Source organism: Cuculus canorus, chromosome Z (genome assembly GCF_017976375.1).
Source record: "Cuculus canorus isolate bCucCan1 chromosome Z, bCucCan1.pri, whole genome shotgun sequence".
Classification (NCBI taxonomy): Eukaryota; Metazoa; Chordata; class Aves; order Cuculiformes; family Cuculidae; genus Cuculus; species Cuculus canorus.
In genome coordinates, this window is record NC_071441.1 from 52,499,974 (window position 1) to 52,517,473 (window position 17,500).

Consider the following 17,500-nt stretch of genomic DNA (forward strand, 5'->3'; position numbering starts at 1 on the left):
AAGTTAAAATAGCCCAGAGGACAAATTTGTCCACATTTGTCTCTATGTTACCATGTACTCACAAGTACTTGCACACTTTTGGCAGAAACACTTACTAAGAAAGTGTTTCTTTGCTGCAGAAACCCCATGTAGGTGAAGTGAAATGAAAGGTCATCCTTAGGATCTGAAAACCAAGAACCTTGCAGCTAGAGGCTTCAGAATGCTCAACAGAAAGACAAAACAGGTATTTGCTACTAGGCCCAGCATCGTTCTTGTTTCTGAGTGTAAGTTCAGGACTGAGAGTGAGCTGTAAGAAGCCCTGTTTGCACCTTCAGACAGGGGAAGTTTTCCACAAAGGACCAAGGGGACAAGACATTTAGTGTGTAGCTCGAGCTGTCAGCAGAGGTCAATGGTATTAGAAATAGAATCATAGAATGGTTTGGGTTAGATGGGACCTTAAAGATCACCCTGTTCTAATCCCCTTGACATGGGCAGGGCCACCTCCCACTGGATCATGTTATTCAAAGACTCATACAGCCTGGTCTTGGACATCTCCAGGGACTGAGATTCCACAGCTTCTCTAGGCACCCTGTTCCAGTGCCTCACCACCCCACAGTAAAACACTTCTTCCTAAGATCTGGCCTAAAACTACCCTCTTTCACCTTAAAACCTTTACCCCTAGTCCTATCGCTATACTCCCTGATTAAGAGCCCTTTCCTGTCTTTCTTGAGGCCCTCTTTAAGTACTGGAAGGCTGCTATAATGCCTCTGTGGAGCCTACTCTTCTCTAGGCTAAACAACCCCAGCTCTCTCAGCCTGTCCTTGTATGGGAGGTGCTCCAGCCCTCTGATCACTTTCGTGGCCGCCTGTGGGCTGCCTCTAACAGATCCATGTCCCTTCTGTGCTGAGGACTCCAGAATTGAATGCAGATCCCCAATACTCGAATACCCTACCTCCCACCACCAAACTAACTCACTCATGCAGCCACTAAAGTCACTTTTCTCAGGAAGCAGCCTCCTACACGTGATTTCTGAACAAAGATACTGCTGCTTGAGGAGGTGAGAGTGGTAATCTAGAATAAAAGAGTTTGATCTCCCAGGTGGCAGAAGTCCCAAGATAATTTTTTTTCCTCAAGTGGTGCCAGTGGTTGACAGCATGGCCTTGGCCGAAAGGTAAGAAAACAAGCGTGTTGAGATCTGGCAGGTCCAGCTCAGGGAAGAGGTGCCTGGAGAAAGGAGAGACAGACAGAGCAGAGTCTACCTTTCCTGAAAGGATGCACAACAGTCACTTACCTCTACCCCACCCGACGCCAAGCTGGGTCAATGGTTTAGTGCGGCTTCTGAAGGAAAAATCATCCCTGCAGACATCCAGTGCCCATTGCTGATGAGCAGTGGCTCTTCAAACGAGACAGTGGACTCTGTCTGGTGGAAGTCATCTGGTGGAGACTCTGTCTGGTGGAGACCTCATCTGGAATACTGTGTCCAGCTCTGGAATCCTCAACGTAAGAAGGACATGGAGCTATTGGAATGGGTCCAGAGGAGGGCTACAAAGATGACTGGAGGGCTGGAGCACCTCCCATACGAGGACAGGCTGAGAGAGTCGGACTTGTTCAGCCTGGAGAAGAGAAGATTCAGAGGAGATCTTATAAATGACCTTCCAGTACCTGAAGGGGACCTATAAGAAAGCTGGAGGGGGGCTGTTCATATGGGCTTGTAGTGATAGGACGAGGGGGAACAGGTATAAACTGAAGAGAGGCAGATTTAGGCTACACATTAGAAAGAATTTCTTCACCATGAGAGTGGTGAGACACTGGCACAGGTTGCCCAGGGAAGCTGTGGCTGCCCCATCCCTGGAGGTGTTCAAGGCCAGGTTGGATGGGACCTTGGGCAGCCTGACTTAGTGGGATGTCCCTGCCCATGGCAGGGGGGGTTGGAGCTAGATGACCTTTAAGATTCCCTTCCAACCCTAACTGTTCTATGATTCTATGATTCTAAGTCATGGGAGAGAGGCCATTCCTTGCCTCTGGAGATCAAGCATTAGAACACTGCTAGCATTCCATGGGCTTTTTTACATCCGTTTTTGCCTCAGGACTAGAGCAGCCTAAGGTCCAGAGAAGGAATTGAGAGTCAAACTAAGGTACTAATAACACCACAGAGTGGAGAACTTGTATCCAAGGTCCAAGGACAGAGCTAATTACACTGTACTCCTCACATGCACTTTAGGGGAAAGAAATTCCTACTGTCACCTTTCTTCTACTGGCTCATTTTGCTGACTTATTTTCCGGCAGATGTGAAAGAATGATTTTAAATATTTGACGGTGATATGAAATTAAATAAAATGTGTTTCAGAACGCTCTTACACCGTGGGTATAAGTCCATACAAAAGCTGCTTCCTATAACGCATTAGTTAATAAAACGCAGATTAAGGTGAAACTAAAAGATTTCCATGAGATCAAATATCTTTCCCCTTGTGCCAGAGGAACCATACTGTAGGAAGCCAAACAACTGGACAGACTTCACGTGTCCACTAAGATACACTTCACTTACTACAGACATTACACTTGGTTCTGTATGCTGCTAAATCTGAGGATTGAATGTTGTTCCCAAATTTCTTTTTTTTTTCCTTTTCAAAGTGTACATAGAAAGTACATATTTTTCCTGTAAGCAATATTATTCAACACTGTGGACATCAAGACATCCTACAGATTTGCATAATCCATTTCTTTACTACAAATGTATAGAAGCATACAAGATATTATGATTTATGAATGTACCTCATTTGCATATGTGCTCCTTCTGTGGTTGTTTTCAGCAAACATTCATGCAGTTCTATTAACTAGTAGCAACGCAAACTGTTTCACCAAATGTCAAGCTAAATAATTTAATGCTAAATAGATCTTATACAGTGAGGAATGCCTGCCCTAAGGCAGGACATCTGAAAATACCGAGAGGTGTATGCATCCAGAAAGGACTTCCTGCAAAGAGACTAGTCCAGCTCATTCAGTGCTGGGGAAAGTCATGGAACAGGTGATCTTGAATGTTATCATGAAACACATGCAAGAGAACCCGGTGATCAGGCCCAGTCAACACAGGTTCATGAAAGGCAGGTCTTGCCAAACTAACCTGATCGCCTTCTATGACAAAGTGACTCAACTACTGGATGGGGGAAAGGCTGTGGATGTAGTCTTCTTGGACTTCAGTAAAGCCTTTTACACAGTTTCCAGCATTCTGCTTCAGAAACTGTCTGCCTCAGGCGAACACTCTCCTGGGTTGAAAACTGGTTGGATGGCCGGGCCCAGAGAGTGGTGGTCAATGGAGTTAACTCCAGCTGGAGGCCAGTTACAAGTGGGGTTCCTCAGGGCTCAGTACTGGGTCCAGCTCTGTTCAATGCCTTTATCAATGACCTGGATGAAGGCATTGAGTGCACCCTTAGCAAGTTTGCAGATGACACTCAGCTGGGAGGAAGTGTGGATCTGCTGGAGGGTAGGGAGGCTCTGCAAAGGGATCTGAACAGGCTGGACTGCTGGGCCGAGACCAATGGGATGAGGTTTAACAAGGCCAAATGCCGGGTCCTGCACTTGGGGCACAACAACCCTATGCAGTGCTACAGACTAAGAGAAGTCGGGCTAGAAAGCTGCCTAGAGGAGAAGGACCTGTGTAGCTGCCTAGAGAAGGAGGTAGTGTTGGTTGACAGCCGACTGAACATGAGCCAGCAGTGTGCCCAGGTGGCCAAGAAGGCCAATGGCCTCTTGGCTTGTATCAGAAATGGGGTCACCAGCAGGTCCAGGGAGGTTATTCTCCCTCTGTACTTGGCACTGGTGAGACCGCACCTTGAGTACTGTGTTCAGTTCTGGGCCCCTCACCACAAGAAGGATGTTGAGGCTCTGGATCATGTCCAGAGAAGAGTAATGAAGCTGGTGAGAGGGCTGGAGAACCAGTCTTATGAGGAGCGGCTGAGAGAACTGGGGTTGTTCAGCCTGGAGAAGAGGAGGCTGAGGGGAGATGTTATTGCTCTCCACAACTACCTGAAAGGAGGTTGTGGAGAGGAGCGAGCTGGCCTCTTCTCCCAAGTGACAGGGGACAGGACAAGAGGGAATGGCCTCAAGCTCTGCCAGGGGAGGTTCAGGCATCAGGAAAAAATTTTTCATGGAAAGGGTCACTGGGCACTGGAACAGGCTGCCCAGGGAGGTGGTTGAGTCACCTTTCCTGGAGGTGCTTAAGGGACGGGTGGACGAGGTGCTGAGGGGCATGGTTTAGGGAGTGTTAGGAATGGTTGGACTCGATGACCCTGTGGGTCCCCTCCAACATAGTGATTCTATGATTCTATGATTCTATGATTCACAAAAATTACACGCAGAAGTTACTTTTGCATTTCATGTCAGTCAACAGTAATTTCTGGAACATCTCAGCCTACGTATCCATAGAAAAAACCAGATTATATTAATATCAAATGGTGAAACTTCTTGATTCTACTCAGATTTATTCTAAAATAATTATTATTTAAATAATTAAATAATTTTGTTTTCTGATATTTTTGCTAAGATGATAGCCATTTATCCTGGTCTGCCCTGAGTAGAAGAACAAGTCAGAAGGTTCATATTCACCTATCTAAGGTTCCTGAAAGAAGGTTATGTGTTTAGTGGTAACTGCAAGAGCAGTAATCACAGAATAACAGAGTCATTTAAGGTGGAAAAGTACTTTAAGATCAAGCCTACCACTAAAACATGTCACTAATCACCACATCTGCACATCTAAATACCTCCAGGGACAGCAAGTCAACCACTTGCGTGTTCCAGTGCTTGACAACCCTACCAGTGAAGAAATGTTTTCCAATATCCAGTAAAAACCTCCCCTGACACAACTTGAGGCCATTTCCTGTAATCCTATCATTCAACACGTGAGAGAAGAGACCAACACCCACCTTGCGACAACCTCCCTTCAGTCAGTTGTATAGAAGGGTAAGGTCTCCCCTCAGCCTTCTCCAGGCTAAGTAACCCCAGCTCCCTCAGCTGCTCCCCACAACTCTTGTTCTCCAGCCCCTTCTCCAGCTCCGTTGCTCTTCTCTGGAAATGCTCCAGTGCCTCAATGTCTTTCTTGTAGTGAGGGGCCCAAAACTGAAAACAGGATTCAAGGGTTGGCCTCACCAGTGCTGACGATACCTTCCGTACTCCTGCTGGCCACACCATTGCTGATACGAGCCAGGATGCTATTGGCTGCCTTGGCCACCTGGGCACACTGCTGTCTCATGTTTACCCACCTGTCAACCAACTCCCCCAGGTCCTTTTCCACTGTACAACTTTCCAGCCACTCTTCCCCAAGCCTGTGGAGCTGCATGGGGTTGTTGTGTCCCAAGTGCAGGACCCGGCATTTGGCTTTGTTGAAAGCCATACAGTTTGCTTTAGCCCATTTATCCAGCCTGTCCAGATCGTTCTGCAGCCCAACAGCCCAACATTCCTGCACAACACGGTGTTTTCTGCAAACTGACTGAGGGAGCACTTGATCCCCTCTCCAGGTCATGGTTAGATATATTAAACAGAACCAGCCCCAAAACTGACTGAGCCCTGGGGAACACTGCTTGTGGCCAGCCACCAAATGGATTTAAGTCCATTCACCTCAACTTTTTGAGCCCAGCCTTTCAGACAGTTATTTTATCCAGTGAAGAGTACACCCCTCCAGCCCATGAGCATCCAGTTTCTCCAGGAGAACGCTGTTGGAAACCATGTCAAAGGCTTTACTGAAGTCTAGGTAGACAACATTGATAGGCTTTCTCTCATCAAAAAAGTGAGTCAACTCGTTATGGAAGAAGATTAGGTCAAGCAGGACCTGCCTTTCCTAAACCAATGATGACAGGACCTGATCATCTGGTTATCCTATACATGCTGTGTGATGGCACTCAAGATGATCTGCTGCACAACATTCCCTGGCACCGAGGTCAGGCTAACAAGCCTGTAGTTCTCTTGATCCTCCTTCCAGCTCTTGTAGATCAGCATCACACTTGCTGACCTCCAGTCAACCGAGACCTCCCTGGTTAGCCATGACTGCTGGTAAATTATAGGAAGTGGCTTGGTGAGAACTTCCACTGGTTTGTTCAGTACTCTTGGGAGAATCTCACCTGGCCCCACAGACTTCTGCATGTCTAGATGGAGTAGCAAGTTGCTAAGCATTTCCTCCTGGATTACGGGGACCTCATTCTGCTCCCCATCCCTGTCTTTCAGTTCTTGGGGCAGGGTACCCCAAGAACAATTGATCTGCCTATTAAAGACTGAGATGAAGAAGGCATTAAATACCTCACCTTTTTCCTCATCCTTTGTCACTATGTTTCCCCCAATCCAGTAAACGATTGATTGTTGCTGACGTATTTACGAAAACATTTTTTATTGTCTTTTACTCTAGTATTGACATGAAGTTCTAATTGGGCTTTGGCCATAAGCCCCATGGTGCTAAAACCACTTTTCACCTTCTCATGACCTGCTTTAACTTGCTGACATAGTGCAAGATATTCCATTCTGTTTTGGTTTTTTTTTTTTTTTTTTCTGGTTCTGTTAACGGATGAAACCTAATGAGGAGTTTGACATACATCAAAGCAAGAAAAATAAGCAGCAGGGAAGAGTAGGAGAGATGTGGAATAGCAGCCCTGTCAGTATACAAGATGCAGAGAGTTGAAATACTTAATTCCCTGTGAATATATCTAGACGGGAATCTTTGTGACCTGGGCCACCTCTATGATACCCTGATGTTCAGACAGAAATCATACTGACAAGTATGCGTAGTTATACGTGGCCTTGCAACATAAATTGCCTGAGCCAATTCATAGTAAAGATGGTGGAGAACTTGACAATTGTCCAAACAAACAATTGCAAACTTTTGGAAAAAAGTGATTAAATGTTAATTTCACTTTTCTTGCACTGTCCTGCTTCAGTCAGTACTGCAATGACAGTGGGGAGAGGAAGCAGTGGTTAAAACAGTTAAGCTAGTTTCCATCTTAGAAGGCTGATCCTGCCCAGTGCTGAGCACCTCCGGAATTAATATCTTTCCTTACTGATACTCAGCTGGTTAGATAAACAAAATACTCCCTTACTGGTTACAGTTCTGGGAACCTCAACTGCTCTTGGGCCTGTTTTGAACAGTAATACAAAAACTAGATTCTGACGTCACATGCCACCTGTGCTGATCCTGAGAGATGTTTTGGATGTTGTTAGTATGAAACAGCATGAAGTGCTAAGTGAAAACGAGAGATGAATCTCACATTAGCAAGATACATCATTGTTAGGCTGCACAGAATGGTTTACAGGAAACAGAAAAGGGAATAAAAGGGTAAATCTAAGGGCCTGGCTCAGGGTCTAGTTTGTACCATATTTGAAGTTACAAAATCGCAGTATGTTACACTGTTAATACACACACTGGAGGATACTGCAAGCAAAATAAATGGAGATCTCCTCCAAGAGAAAAGGACTTTAAAAACCTTGGGTATCAGGGCTAAACAAAATGCAATATCCAAACAATCAATGAGAAGCATTGTAGGACACCATAGCAACTCCACAGTCAGAGGGAGAAAACGTTGATGATACAAGTAAGCATGGAGCTTGGAATGTACACAAGGGCTGTTTGGGTCAGAATGTTACCCAGTCCGGATCCAGAAGCCTCTTCAGTCAAAGCGGAAGGAGGTCTGTTGCCTGTGACTTGTGTGCCAAAATGAAACGTAACTCCCAACAAATGCCACTGGAGGGACAGTCAAACAAAAGCTCCTGTGAGTGGGCGTAAGCCTTCCTCTTCCATTTGCTATTTGCATGTTAAACTCGCTCTGCAGTGACACTTCTGCTTGTAGTCTGTGCGGATCTGGGCTTTTCATGTAGTACCAAGCTCTGGCATTTCCTTTGGAGCCCAGTGGAAAATTTTACAAGGAATCAGCTGGCTACCAATTCTGTATTTCCCAGTCCTTGGCTAGTGCTGGCATGCCTCCTGCTTTGTGCACCTGTGCTATCTAAAATCACTGACTTCCATTCATTCTCCCCTCTGTATATGGGGGGGTGGGGTGGGGTAATGCTTTCAGCATTTATTTCTCATTATCCACTGTTTCCTAACTGCATTTCTCTATCTTCCCAAGGTAATTCCCGCACAGGAGTATGAGAGACTGACCTGTTCTTCACCTGCTCCTGCTACCTCTAGGGCTCTTTCCTCCAAAGCCTTGAAAGCTCTCAGGCCATACAACTCAATGCATCAATTTAGGACAATTGCACTGGAGAATAAGAAGCAGACCTGAAAAACTTAAGGTTAAGTTTCATTTTAGCTAGTACTTTAATAGGCATTCCATGGTTCTAATCAATTGAGCATGAGACATGAAACTTACTCACAGAGAAGCTGCTTCATTTGCTTCAGTGCTCACGATTTCAGTGCCTGTTTTGAAGTAGTCACTGTTTAAATGAGGCTTTAAAGCCTAACGGTTTGGGAAACATACAAATAGAAACCAGTCAGGTCCTGAGAGGTTCTGCTGAAAGTTTTATTAATTTTAGAAGAAACAATACTTTGTATAAGAGATGTCTGTCTAAAACTGTAGCAGAAGCCTATAACAAGTTATGTTTAGCACACAGAAGACACAAAGTCTCTGTAAGAGGAGCAGTGATATCAGTCAGCCTTGAGAGGCGATAACTTTGGAGCCTGAGATGTTTGAGAACTAGGCAACAGCAACAATTTACCACCCTATATTTTGGTAAGCTGTTACCAGGCCAATATGTGATTTTCAAAGAACCTCAACCTAGTATTTGTTAAGACTGATTCTGAAGTTATGATCCAGAAGCAGCGTTAATACTATATACCAGAAGAAGGCACTCCAGAGCCATCACAGCAAACAGACTGAATAACGTCTGTAAAAAATACAACTGTCATGGAGAGATAGTCAAGAGAGGTAATTTCCATCATTACCTTCTGTAAAGCCTTCTGTGTCATTGTATCCCTCTTGTCAAAACAGAGCCATTTTGAACAGCTACTGCTCTCTGCTAAAATGTTTACTTGGTTTTAGTAACGCAGTGCATCACATTTGTATCTTCTTGTTCTATGTACTTCCTACAATAAAGTAAATATCTTTCTTAGGACTTTCAGGAAAACATTAAAACCAGTTATTTGGCCTGTCTTACATAATTAAACATAACCTATGATTTCTTTCCAGTTACCATCTCCATTGTGTAGACAGTTGGATAAATATCTCCCAATACATTTGAAGGGAGTAGAAAATGTATACCGAACTTTGTGAAGACAAACTACACAGTACCACTTTGTTACTGACCATACAGTAATTCCGCATGAGACACCTTCAGATACTAAGCCTATGTTGACAGAGCAAACTGGTATCACAGAGTGGTTTGGGTTAGAAGGAACCTTCAAAGCTCATCTAGCCCAACACCCTTGCAATGCGCAAAGACACCTTTCACTAGATCAGGTTGATCAAAACCTCATCCAACCTGACCCTGAACCTTTCCAATGATGGGCAACGTGTTCCACTGTGTCACTGCCCCCATTGCAAAAAAAAAAAAGATCTTAAGTCCAACCTAAATCTATGCTCTTTCAGTTTAAAACAATTGCCCCTTGTCCTACCACAACAGACCCTGCTAAAAAGTCAGTCGCTACCTTTCTTATAAGCCTCCTTTGAGCACTCGAAGGCTGATATATGGTCTCTGTGGACCCTTCTCTCCTCCAGGCTGAACCAGCGCGACTCCCTCAGCCTCTCCTTATACGGGAGATGCTCCAGCCCTCTGATGATCTTCAAGGCCCTCCTCTGGATTCGCTTTAACAAATCCATGTCCTTCCTGTGCTGAGGACTCCAGAACTGAACACAGTACTCCAGGTGGAGAGTCACCAGAGTAGAGGGGCAGAATTGCCTTCCTCGACCTGCTAGCCATACTTCTTTTGATGTAGGCCATACTTCTTTTGAGGTAGTTGGTTTTACTGGGCTGTGAGTGCACATTGCCTGGTCATGTCCAGCTTCTCATTCACCAATCCCCCAAATCCTTCTCTGCAGGGCTGCTCTCAATCTCTTCATTCCCCAGTTTGCATTGATTCCAGAGGTTGCCCCAACCCAGGTGCAGGACTTCGCACTAGGCCTTGTTGAACCTCATGAGGTTCACATGAGCCCACTCCTCAAGACGATCCAGGTCCCTTTGAACGGCAATCTGTTGCTCTAGCAAATCAACTGCACCACTCAGCTTGGCATCATCCAGGAGGGCAACTGCACTCTCTTATGTTGTTGATGAAGATATTTCATGGTACTGGTCCTAGTACAGACCCTTGAAGGACACCACTTTTTACTGCTTTCCACTTGGACACTGAGCTATTGACTCTTTGAATGCTGCCATCCCTATCTTACCTAGCATTATCTTCAGGTCTTGCATTTGAAGAATTTATAACAGAAATGTATGGGCCTGCTGTGTGCCATTCCGTCCCGAGACACTGTAAGTACTCAGAATACAAAACAAGAATATTAACACATCTTTATATGTCACTATGGAATGTAAAAAACCCCAAACAAAACAACAACAAACCAAGGGGGATTGAAAATAGAAACCCAGAAACAAGTTTCTCCTGAACAACCAAATATGAACCTTATGGCTCCAGTTCCTTATGTTTCATGTTTTTCTTTCCCTCGCCTGCTTAGACTGCATTCTGATCCACTTCTGTCTCAGCAATCCCTGTTGTCTCAGGGACTTAGAACTTTAGGTTGTAAGCAGCACAGTGTTTTCCAAAAGAGGTCTTCCTAGATGTGTTGTTTAAAAGCTACCCCCACCAACTTGTCCCATGAACAGCAAAAGCCATTGTCCGACAAGCAGAATTCACCTACTAATGACTAGAAGTAAATACAACCCCATCCCACCCTGGTTTCCACACAGTATGGAGAAGCATAGTTTTCATTTGTTTTATTTTCTAGACAAGAAGCAGTAGATTATTTTATTGAAGTCAAATTGTATTAAAAATGAAATGTAAACATTCAAAGCACTTGAGCACATTCATCACTTAAAACAGAAACTAAACAGAGTTGTTCAGATCAGTGAAGCAGCAAAAGGCCAGCGCAGGGTTCAAGACACTGGCAGTAAAGTACTTTTCTGTACCATTCTGTAAGTCACATAAGTACATCTTCAGGCACAAATTTGTCTTAGGTATTACCTACATTTTTTTTAAACGAGAACATTCATCGATTTTACACCTGTGCTGTGGAAGAACCACTACAATTACTGAACAATGTCTTTAGCACACAAACAAAACACACTGTTTAAAAAAACCCCAAACCTGAAATAATAAAAAAAAGATAATATATAAAAATAGTATAGTATTATTTTGCAATTGCCTATTCCATTTTTTCTGATATGTTTCTGCAGTGAACTGTAACCATTTGCCTTGATTAAGGAAAAGATGTGAGCCAGAAATAGTAAAGCAAACAGCATATCTGTGAATCTGCTTTCTTAGATCTAATTCTACAAAACTGCAATGGAGTGTTACCTAGCCTTTCATTTTTTCCATCCACTAAAAGGTAGCACTGAACAGAGGATGACAACTTGCTCCTGACTCCTCTTCCGTCATAGTCTGATCCAGCTTGACAGTAAAGATATTCCAGGTTTAAAACATACTCAAAATCTAACTTAGGCCATTTCATATATGATTAAGCATGATAAAGATAATAAAAGCTGCCTTATACATTATCATCCGTCAAGCGTTACTCCATTCTTGTATACTTGCAACAATTTTTGAAGATATTATAACCTCTGGAAGTTCGAAAGTGATCCACTCTTCCATGTGAGCCCCCAAACTTCTAGGTCCATCCAGGTTGTTACTGCTTTGGCAGGATGACTGAACACTGCACTGTTGTCTGAAACACAAAGTCAAAGTAGTTGAATGCTTCCTCTACCAATGCAGAGCAGAATCACTTTTTAATGTAAAGGCAGACTACATAGCTTCCACGTGGATTACAAAACAGATGTAATTCTGTCATACAAACAGTATCTCCAATTTCCTCTCCAATTTCCTCCAACACCACAAAAGTCAGAAGCATTATGGTCACACCTTACAACACTTCAACAACTTGTCATAACAACTTTTTGTTTTGTTACTGTGGGGCTACGGAGGTGCCTTCTGTGAGAAACTGCTAGAAGCTTCCCCTGTGTCCAGAAGAGTCAATGCCAACTGGCTTCAAGAGGGTCCTGCTGCTGGCCAAGGCAGAGCCCATCAGCAATGCTGGTAGTGCCTCCAGGATAACATATTTAAGAAGGGAAAAACCCTGCTGTGCAACAGCAATTGTAGCTGGAGAGAGGAGTGAGAATATGTGAGAGAAACAATTCTGCAGACACCAAGGTTGGTGAAGAAGGAGGGGTGGGAGGTGCTCCAGGTAGCAGAGCAGAGATTCCTCTGCAGCCCATGGTGAAAGACATAAATGGTGGAGCAGATATCCACCTGCAGCCCATGGAGGACACCGAACTGGAACAGGTGGATACGCCCAAAGGAGGTTGTGACCCTGTGTGAAGCTTGTGCTACAGCAGGCTCCTGGAAGCACCTGTGAGCAATGGAGAGAGGAGCTCATGCTGGAGCAGGTTTGCTGGCAGGACTTGTGATCCTGTGGTGGGCCCATACTAGAGCATTCTGTTCCTGAAGGACTGCACCCCCTGGAAAGGATCCATGCTGGACCAGTTCGTTAAGAACTGCAGCCTGTGGGAATGACCCACATTGGACAACTTCTTGGAGGACTATCTTCTATGGGTAGGACCCCATGCTGGAGCAGGGGAAGAATGTGAAAACAAAGAAGCAGCAGAGACAACGTGTGACAGACTGACCACAGCCCCGTTCCCCATCTGCCTATGCCACTTGAAGGGAGGAGGCAGAGAAAACTGGGAGTGAAGTTGAGCCCAGGAAGAAGGGAGAGAAGGGGTTTAAGATTTAGTTTTATGTCTCATTATCCTACCGTGATTTGGTAGGATAATTTGTATTTCCCCAAGCCCAGCCTGTTTGCCTGCAACAGAAAAGGCTGAGTGATCTCCCCATCTTTATCACGACCCATGAGCACTGCGTTGTATTCTCCCCTTGTCCAGTTGAGGAGAGGAGTGATAGAGCATCTTGGTGGACACCTGGTATCCAGCAAGGTCAATCCACCACACAATCATACTGCAGAAACACTAAATTAAGGATTTCAGGTTCCCAAGCAACAAATGAAAAATTCTGCAGCTTGCTTTTCATTTTTTAAGGCAAGCACACTAGCTTAGATGCATCACATTCACAGAAAGTTCTTCTTAAGTATAACCAGAATGAGCTGAAAACAAAGCTCCTTAAAAGTGATTTCTACATGTTTCCTCATCAGTTTTGAGGAACTGTTATCAAGTACAGAGAAACTCTTCTCTGAAGGTGCACTGACTGGGAGTGAAAGAATTATTCATGGTATGCAGGGATGGGAAACTTTGACAGCAGCCACATTCAAGGGTGGGACCTAAGAAGCACTTCAGTCTCAGCTTTCTTGAGAGGTTCTTAGACTTCAAGGACCATAGTACGTAGATCAATGCACCTACAGTTGAAGCGAAGCCTTGATGATTTTTCCCCCACTACCTTATTCACCTAAGCCAATTCACCACAGTCACCTAAGTACGTTCACTGATTTCATTGAGATATATTTTGAGGAAGAAAATTACTCAAGAATATTGACAAGATCAGAGCTCCAGATACTTAAATGATGAAGGCAAGTTTATAATGGACTAGAAAAAATAACTAAAAAAATTAACCTTTGTGCCTTTCAATTTGTCAGCTACCACACATATTGAAGTTCAGCTATATCAAGGATGATGTTTGCAGAAACACCTCTAGAGATAGCTTACCCAATCTAAACTATCCCACACTATTCACTTACCACAGTTCTCTTAACAAAATGTACAACACTATTCCTTGTATCTGAAGTCTGACAAATACCGTTTCACATAGGCTGTTACAGAAGGTCAAAACAGGCAGGTAATACCAGCAGGTCTCCTCAGAGTCCGTAAGTTTATCTGAGGAGCATTCACAGAAGCTCTGACACCTTACCACAAACTGATTTTCTTACACCCAATGCTCTAAGAAAAAACAGTTCTAATGTGACATTCCTTTCACCACCCCAGTACAGATTCGCTCCACATCCTCATAGGGTTGAACGGTAAAGCCTTTTTAGCAAAGGTCAAAAAGAACTGCTTCCCTTTTGAAACTGTCCACTGTCACTGATTTGTTTACTTCATTCAGCCATGAGCCCACATTTGACTTGATCAGCTTTTGATACCCATTGGTATCAAAACCCACTGGTTTCAAAACCATCAATGTGATCAGCAGTGGCTGAAGACCTTACCTTTGATGCCCTTTCCAAGTATTAACCACAGGCAAGCTTCGTTTTTTCTGAAACCATCCCTATATACGCTCTTGTTTCTGGATTCCTTCTTTGTAGCTTGTCCCTGCTTCCAATCCTTGATTGTTGCATTTTCGCACTGGAGCTTTGTTCACTGTTTAGCCAAGTAAGTCTCCTGATTGGTGTTTCTGTGAATCAGTCCTGTGCTTGAAGAATGCTGCCCTTAAAGGCCTGCCAGCTTTCTGGAGCTCCTTGCCCCTTCAGAGTTGCATCCCGTAAGACGACAGCTACTAGTTCACTGGTTAAACCCAAGTATGCTCACCTGAACTCCAGCAGCTGTACTCTGCTACTTGACTTTCTTGCTCTCCATAGGATGCTGAATGTCACTACTCCATGAGCATTACTGCCAGCCATTATCATCTCACTAAACAACTCTTTTCAGTGAATGGAAGATCCAGCAGTACACCAGCCATAGTTGACCCTTCCTATCCTGAAATTTCCCTGACATCCAGCCAGAAATCACTTGGACCACTGCGATCAATAGCATCATCTGCGTTTCCTGATGATCACCTGCGTTTCCGGGTGATCAGGCCCAGTCAACATGGGTTTACAAAAGGCAGATTTTGCCAAACTAACCTGATCACCTTCTATGACAAAATCACTCAACTACTGGATGGGGGAAAGGCTGTGGATGTAGTCTTCTTGGACTTCAGTAAAGCCTTTGACACAGTTTCTCACAGCATTCTGCTGCAGAAACTGTCAGCCTCTGGCCTGGACAGGCGCACACTCTCCTGGGTTGAAAACTGGTTGGATGGCCGGGCCCAGAGAGTGGTGGTCAATGGAGTTAACTCCAGCTGGAGGCCAGTCACAAGTGGAGTTCCTCAGGGCTCAGTACTGGGTCCAGCTCTGTTCAATGTCTTTATCAATGACCTGGATGAAGGCATCGAGTGCACCCTTAGCAAGTTTGCAGATGACACTAAGCTGGGAGGAAGTGTCGATCTGCTGGAGGGTAGGGAGGCTCTGCAAAGGGATCTGAACAGGCTGGACTGCTGGGCCGAGACCAACGGGATGAGGTTTAACAAGGCCAAATGCCGGGTCCTGCACTTGGGGCACAATAACCCTATGCAGCGCTACAGACTGGGGGAAGAATGGCTGGAGAGCTGCACAGAAGAGAAGGACCTGGGGGTGCTGGTTGACAGCCGACTGAACATCAGCCAGCAGTGTGCCCAGGTGGCCAAGAAGGCCAACGGCATCTTGGCTTGTATCAGAAATGGGGTCACCAGCAGGTCCAGGGAGGTTATTCTCCCTCTGTACTCAGCACTGGTGAGACCGCACCTCGAGTACTGTGTTCAGTTCTGGGCCCCTCACCACAAGAAGGATGTTGAGGCTCTGGAGCGTGTCCAGAGAAGAGCAACAAAGCTGCTGAGGGGGCTGGAGAACAAGTCTTATGAGGAGCGGCTGAGAGAGCTGGGGTTGTTTAGCCTGGAGAAGAGGAGGCTGAGGGGAGACCTTATTGCTCTCTACAACTACCTGAAAGGAGGTTGTGGAGAGGAGGGAGCTGGCCTCTTCTCCCGAGTGACAGGGGACAGGACTAGAGGGAATGGCCTGAAGCTCCGTCAGGGGAGTTTCAGGTTGGATATCAGAAAAAAATTCTTCACAGTAAGAGTCATTGGGTACTGGAACAGGCTGCCCAGGGAGGTGGTCGAGTCGCCTTCCCTGGAGGTGTTTAAGGAACGGGTGGATGAAGTACTTAGGGACATGGTTTAGGGAGTGTTAGGAATGGTTGGACTCGATGATCCAATGGGTCCTTTCCAACCTTGTGATTCTGTGATTCTGTGATTCTGATCCGTAACATAAATAGTACGTGGTCACACTCTTTCCTGAAAGCTAAGCGTTTTGTACCCTGGCCATGCCTCAAAATGACAGGCTGTAGAAAGATGCCGTGCCTGTAGAAAAGTGTGCTCCAAACTTTTTTTGAAGTTCATGTAACCTAAACCTGGAGAACAATTTCTTTTTACAGCAACAGAGTCAGGAAACAAAGGCATAAAGACATCTTAGGCACTTAAAACCAGTAACTTTCAAACCACACTTAAACTCACTGTCATATGACAGATGAAAAGACACATGAGAAAGAACAGATGTCAGGCAGCCTATCCTTCAACAGAAAAACAACCCTTGGACATTTTTGCTTTGACACTCCAGGGTTGCCTAAAGACTACTGTGAGATTCACAGGTGACACTACTGCATGTGTATGGGTGGGTGGGACTCAGCTTTACGGAAAGAGACAGATAAATGCAACTGGACAAAGACACTGGCAGCATATTTTCTCCTGCCTGGTGACATTCCTGCATTTGCAACAGCCAGATTACAGAACTCAGAAAGAAAAAGTTGTGACCATGAGGAGCTTTATGGCTTCATAAACACCAGAAAGACACTGGCAAATGCCCACTGTAGGTGTCTAGCTGCAGCCTGACTGTAGGCTGGCATGGCTTTACATGGTCACTGATGGCAGAGTACAAGCTGCAGTCTTGCTTGGCTCCCTCCTAGTCTGTTTTCCTCACCATGTTAGCACAGGGCATGCAAGAGATGCTGCCTCTGAGCTCTAGTGTAAGGTGCTTCTGAAAGAGATCAGTTCAATAAAATCCATCATCTGACCTTCAAAATTTCCCATAAAGAAGAATACTTCAGACCCACCAACAGAACAGTTATCCAATTCTTTACTGTACAATTATACAATTGTCAGAGGCACACATGCACGTATCTCTCTTTGCCGTATTAAATAATTGCATTTCTCCTTATTCACTAACACAGAAGCCTAGGACTAACCCTTCATCTACTTTATCACTATTCAATGCCTCAAACAGAAAGATTTTTAGCCTTTCCTGCCCTTCGTAAATAAAATCAGAGGATGCTTCCAAAGCCTCACACTTTCTGGCCACTCTTCCAGAGTAGTTGATTGTGTTAAATCAGAAATAATGGTGACTCCTACTCCTCTGACATAAAATCTCATGTCCCACTGCCAACACGTAGGTTCCTGTTTCCAGTTCTTCTAATGCCTTCAGATGAACTCCCTATCTCAGTACATTATCACTCAAATCAAGCACTATCAGCAAACAGCATAAAGACACACAAGAATTGCCAAGCTAAACTGAAACTATCGCATTACTCATCACAGATACCTGGCAGTGGC

At 44.7% G+C, this 17,500-nt stretch overlaps 1 protein-coding gene across 1 annotated transcript in view; it reads right to left on the reverse strand.

Moving 5' to 3' along the window:
• Nucleotides 1–10,875: 10,875 nt before the first annotated feature.
• Nucleotides 10,876–17,500, reverse strand: part of MTAP (methylthioadenosine phosphorylase) — a 34,530-nt gene continuing 27,905 nt past the window's right edge. The window contains exon 8 of the mRNA XM_054054834.1: nucleotides 10,876–11,828. Within this exon, the coding sequence (XP_053910809.1) occupies nucleotides 11,790–11,828 (39 nt within the window). The 3' untranslated portion in view covers nucleotides 10,876–11,789. The remainder of the gene's footprint in view (nucleotides 11,829–17,500) is intronic.